The sequence below is a fragment of the Apis dorsata genome, unplaced genomic scaffold (assembly GCF_000469605.1).
Source record: "Apis dorsata unplaced genomic scaffold, Apis dorsata 1.3 scaffold_407, whole genome shotgun sequence".
Lineage (NCBI taxonomy): Eukaryota > Metazoa > Arthropoda > Insecta > Hymenoptera > Apidae > Apis > Apis dorsata.
The window spans coordinates 120,686-125,254 of NW_006263665.1; the positions used below are offsets into that span (position 1 = coordinate 120,686).

The window sequence follows — 4,569 nt, forward strand, 5'->3', positions numbered from 1 at the left end:
TATGTAGACGTTATGGTGTTGAAAAAATTTATAAAATGGAGCAAAGATTAAAACTTTCAAATACACAGCATATATTTTTGATTTCAAGTGATTTGATTGCTTGCAAGAGAGTATTAGATCAAATACAATCAGAGATTCCTCTAAATATTACATCTCATGTACAGCCATATCATCACATTTTAGTTACTCCATTTGTGCCTACTATTCTTAATTCAATAATTGAAGAAGAAGGTGATTATTTTATTATATAATTCAATATTGATACTTCTTAAAGTTCTATTATAATAAAAATGTTTATTTAGGGTTATCTGGATTAGTTACATTACAAACACTGTCTTGGGAATTCATAAGATTAGATGGAAATATCTTATCTTTAGAAAACTGTATGTTTATTGATCTTTATTATCACAAAGATACTACATTGTTACCAGCATTAGGACGTAGCTTATGGTCATTACAACTTATACTTGGTTCACCTAAATTAACAGTTTCCATTGGAAAATATAGTCAGCAGATGCTTAAAATTATGGAATCTATGAGACAATGTTTAGGCTCTTCTAATATAGAAAACGAAATAGGAGCTTTGATTATAATGGACAGAAATTATGATTTGATTACACCTCTTTTAACACCTGTAACTTATGCGGGATTATTACATGAAGTAGTAGAAATAAATGTTGGTACTGGTATTTTGGGCAAGTCTCAAACCAAACTAGATCCTGATAAAGATCAAATTTATGGAGAAGTAAGAGATACTCCATGCAGCGAAGTTTTTCCAATTTTACATGGAAAGGCTAAGTCATTAAAATGTATATTTGTATATGTTTTTTTTAATATTTCTATCTTAACAATTAATAATATTTTAATGATTTATATTAGTGGAACAAAATGCCATACAAACGATGAAATTATCTGAAATGGAACGATATATAGCGACAAAATTACAGAAAACTAGAGATCTAACGCGACAACTTGCTTTTCACATTTCTGCTTGTCAATTAATAGCAGATACATTAAGTTCTGATTTTCAAACTCTACAAAAAATAGAGAAATGTATACTTGAATGCAAAGAGAGGAAAGAGTGTTTGAATCACATTGAAAGATATATAAGTATATATATAACGTATAATTTCTTTTATTAAACAATTAGAGACGTTATTTTTATTATTATATTAATTAATTTTTCAGATGATCATCCATTAAGAACTTTACGTTTATTGTGCTTATTATCAATTGCAAGTGATGGAATTACACAAAATGAATTGCACTGTATACAAAAACTTCATCTTCATGCTCATGGTTATAAACATATACCTTTATTTTATAAATTACAAAATATAGGTTTATTAAAATGCAGATCAGAAAATATTTTACATAAATTACCAAATTGGAGCAGTGAATGGAATAATAATGCACAAAAATTAAAATTATTACCCAGCTATTTCAAACAAACAGAACAAAAAGGTCGTTCGTGTCCAAGTTATGTATTTAATAATGTTTACATACCATTAATTGTTAGTAATATTATTTACTAATTTAATCTATTTATTATAATGTTTAACATCAAATGAAAATGAAAATTTTATATTCTATAGGCTCAAATATTAAATATTGTGATAAATCAAGAAAAAGATTTCAAAAGTCTTGAAGAATTAACAAATTTATCCAATTGCATCATAAATGGTCAACGTGGTTCATTATTACCAAAAATGATAGTGATATGCATTATTGGAGGTATTACTTATGCTGAAATAACTGCTTGTAGATTTATAGAAAGATCTACTGGAATTCGACTTGTATTGACATCGGATAATATAATAACAGGTAATAAAGTATTTGAAAAAATACAAGAAATATGAACACTTCAAGATGGTAATTAAAATTCTGTAATAACTAATATTGTTTATTTTGTACGATAAATCAAATCTTCTTATATGTAAATAGTAGCAAATATGGAAGTATGAATATACATTAATGTATAATTATTTATATACTGTTATTTTCAACATTATTTAAATGAGTGTATACATGATACAATGATAATTCACTTAAACACCCATATAAATAATATTCAATGATTTAATAATTTCGATTTTCTTCTCGATTACGATCTCGATCACGATCACGTCTCTGACGACCCCAATCTTGTCCTTGTCGATTATAATTTTGTCTGTCACGAAAGTTTCCTTGATTTCCTCTTGAAAAGAAATTTCCTACCATTTAAAGTGTTTACATCATTAGTATTTTATAATTTTATAAGTTCTTAAAAATAAGTTCTTAAAAAAGTTTGATGAAATTTATATAGCTTACCTTGTTTCATTTCAAAAATTCGTTCGTTAGAATCTACGAAATTGTTTACTTTATCAGTAAGCTGTAATGCTAATGATTGTAAACGACTTGGTTCACTACGATGCATTACAACAGTTTCAGTTGGATCATCCAAAGATGCCATAAGTTCTTCATTAATGATCATTTTACTTATTATGGAATGAACAACAGGTCGCTTCAATTGAAACATTTCTGCTAATTTCGGCATTGAGATTGAATCATAAACATGAGAGTACGTAAATAAATATGTTCTCAAAGCCTCTTCTTTGTTCAATCTTGTGAGCATGTCACGAACTTTGTCCGCTTGATAAAAGAGATCCCAAACTTTAGCATTCATTTTTTCGTTAATAATAAAATTATTACAAGCCAACCAATTTCCATTGCGCATTGCTTTTGCTGCCGCAACAACATGTTCTCTCATAGATTCTGGAGGACCAACTAATGATTGACGTTCACTAGATCTTAATTGTTGATAGAATGTCTTGGAAATCATTCTTCTCCTTGCATCAAATTCGTGTGCAGCCATGTATGGAATTTCAATGAGCATCGCAGAAACTAGATAAACACATTCAAGAAGTTCTAAATTAATGTGCATATGGAACGGCATTTGCCTTTGTTTTTCGATCTTTTCTTGTTCTTTACTGCGTTCATGTTGTCTTTGAGGAAGAAGACCTTGTGCCAAAAGTTCCTTCACTTTACCAGTTACCATTAAATCAACTAAACAATTATGGGCATCTTTAATATTCGCATGACGGAAAGCACATAAGCCCAGATGAGCAATAGTTCTATTGTATAAAATCTATAATTGGAAAAAATGATAAATAAAAATAAGATAAAATTTAATTTTATCATAAAAAATACGAACTTGCGTAGCTGGATCAGAATGCTGAATAGTTTCCTGTAAATGAGACATTAAAATGAGATCACGTGCTTGAAACCAGTTATCATGAAGAGCATGATGATAAACATGAGAAAGAATTGCACGAGTTCTAAGTCTATCTGTTCCGTCATGTGCATAGACATATTTACAAAGCTTTTCCATAACTTGTACAGATGTTATAACATCTGGACCAAGTTCTCCCTGAAAATTTATATATTTTTTTTTAAATTTTATCCTTAAAATTTAATTATTTAATTTAATTAAATATTTAAATTAAATTAAATTATTATATATTTACTTCTTTTTGTTTAAGAACGTTTGGATCGAATTTATAATAAAGATGTTCAATTTTACGTAAATACACGCGACAAAGTTCAGAAACAGTTCCTTGTCTTTCTAAATATTCCTGAACTTTATCTATTATTGTGGATACTTGTTTTTCATCTTTTAACCTAAAAGAGAAATCATAAATAATATTTTCAATTTATATTAAATATATATCTCTCTATTATATTAAATTTACTTAAATATATGTACCTCTCTACATATTCATTACTGTGTGGATCACATTCCTTTAATAATTTAGTAAATTCTTCATCCAAACGTTCCACTAACGTTAATACACATCCATGTATTTTATATGGTGGTGTTTCATACTCTTCTGCATCTTCAGATACTATTTCAGCTATTACCATATCTTTTGTGTTCAACAACATATCGAGCATTTCCGTAATACGTTCTAATATTCTATATAAAAGTAATTAATTTATTAGTCTATATAAATAAGGATAATTTCTTTTTTATATATTTTCTAGAAATCTGAAATATAGTACCAACTTTGACCAATATTCAGGTTTCATTGCATCAGATACTTTTGGATTGTAATCAAAAATAGAAGATACAATAGAGAACTTAATTTTAACTGCTACTGCTGGTCCAAGATTATGAGTGTCCGCTATGGATTGCAATTCATGTAACAGCTCAATTTGTTCCCTACGATCGGTACGTTTTTTACCGCGAGCCGCGATAATTTCAGAAAGTTTTTTTAAAACAGCAGCCACATTAATTTCTGCATCCTTTGCAAACATTTTCGGTTTTTCAGATGGAATAGCTACACCGCCTTTAACAGTTTCCCATTCACCTTCTTCATCATCTTCGTCTTTTTTCTTTTTTCGTTCTTTTTCTTTCCGTTCCTTTCGCTGTTCCTTTCGTTTTGCCTTATCTTCTTCTTCCTCTTTATCTGTCACTCTATTTAAAAATATGATGATATTAATATAATATTATACATATATTTACTAATTATTTATTGCTTTTATTTGATTTTATATATATATATATATATATATATATATATATATATA

The 4,569-nt window shown here is 27.9% G+C and overlaps 2 protein-coding genes across 4 annotated transcripts in view; one reads left to right on the forward strand and one right to left on the reverse strand.

Moving 5' to 3' along the window:
- LOC102677715 (vacuolar protein sorting-associated protein 33B) overlaps window positions 1-1,989 on the forward strand; it is a 2,721-nt gene extending 732 nt beyond the window's left edge. For 2 of the 3 annotated variants that reach the window (XM_006619305.2, XM_006619304.2), the window contains 5 exons: window positions 8-231; window positions 303-809; window positions 880-1,110; window positions 1,189-1,514; window positions 1,596-1,989. In XM_006619305.2, the coding sequence (XP_006619368.1) occupies window positions 8-231; window positions 303-809; window positions 880-1,110; window positions 1,189-1,514; window positions 1,596-1,859 (1,552 nt within the window). In that variant the 3' untranslated portion in view covers window positions 1,860-1,989. The remainder of the gene's footprint in view (window positions 1-7; window positions 232-302; window positions 810-879; window positions 1,111-1,188; window positions 1,515-1,595) is intronic. The other variant, XM_006619306.2, reaches the window with a different exon arrangement.
- LOC102677576 (eukaryotic translation initiation factor 3 subunit C) overlaps window positions 1,877-4,569 on the reverse strand; it is a 4,325-nt gene continuing 1,632 nt past the window's right edge. The window contains exons 7-12 of the mRNA XM_006619303.2: window positions 4,046-4,490; window positions 3,746-3,955; window positions 3,507-3,660; window positions 3,194-3,409; window positions 2,311-3,127; window positions 1,877-2,213 (exon numbers count right to left, since the gene is read on the reverse strand). Coding sequence (XP_006619366.1) covers window positions 2,080-2,213; window positions 2,311-3,127; window positions 3,194-3,409; window positions 3,507-3,660; window positions 3,746-3,955; window positions 4,046-4,490 — 1,976 coding nt within the window. The 3' untranslated portion in view covers window positions 1,877-2,079. The remainder of the gene's footprint in view (window positions 2,214-2,310; window positions 3,128-3,193; window positions 3,410-3,506; window positions 3,661-3,745; window positions 3,956-4,045; window positions 4,491-4,569) is intronic.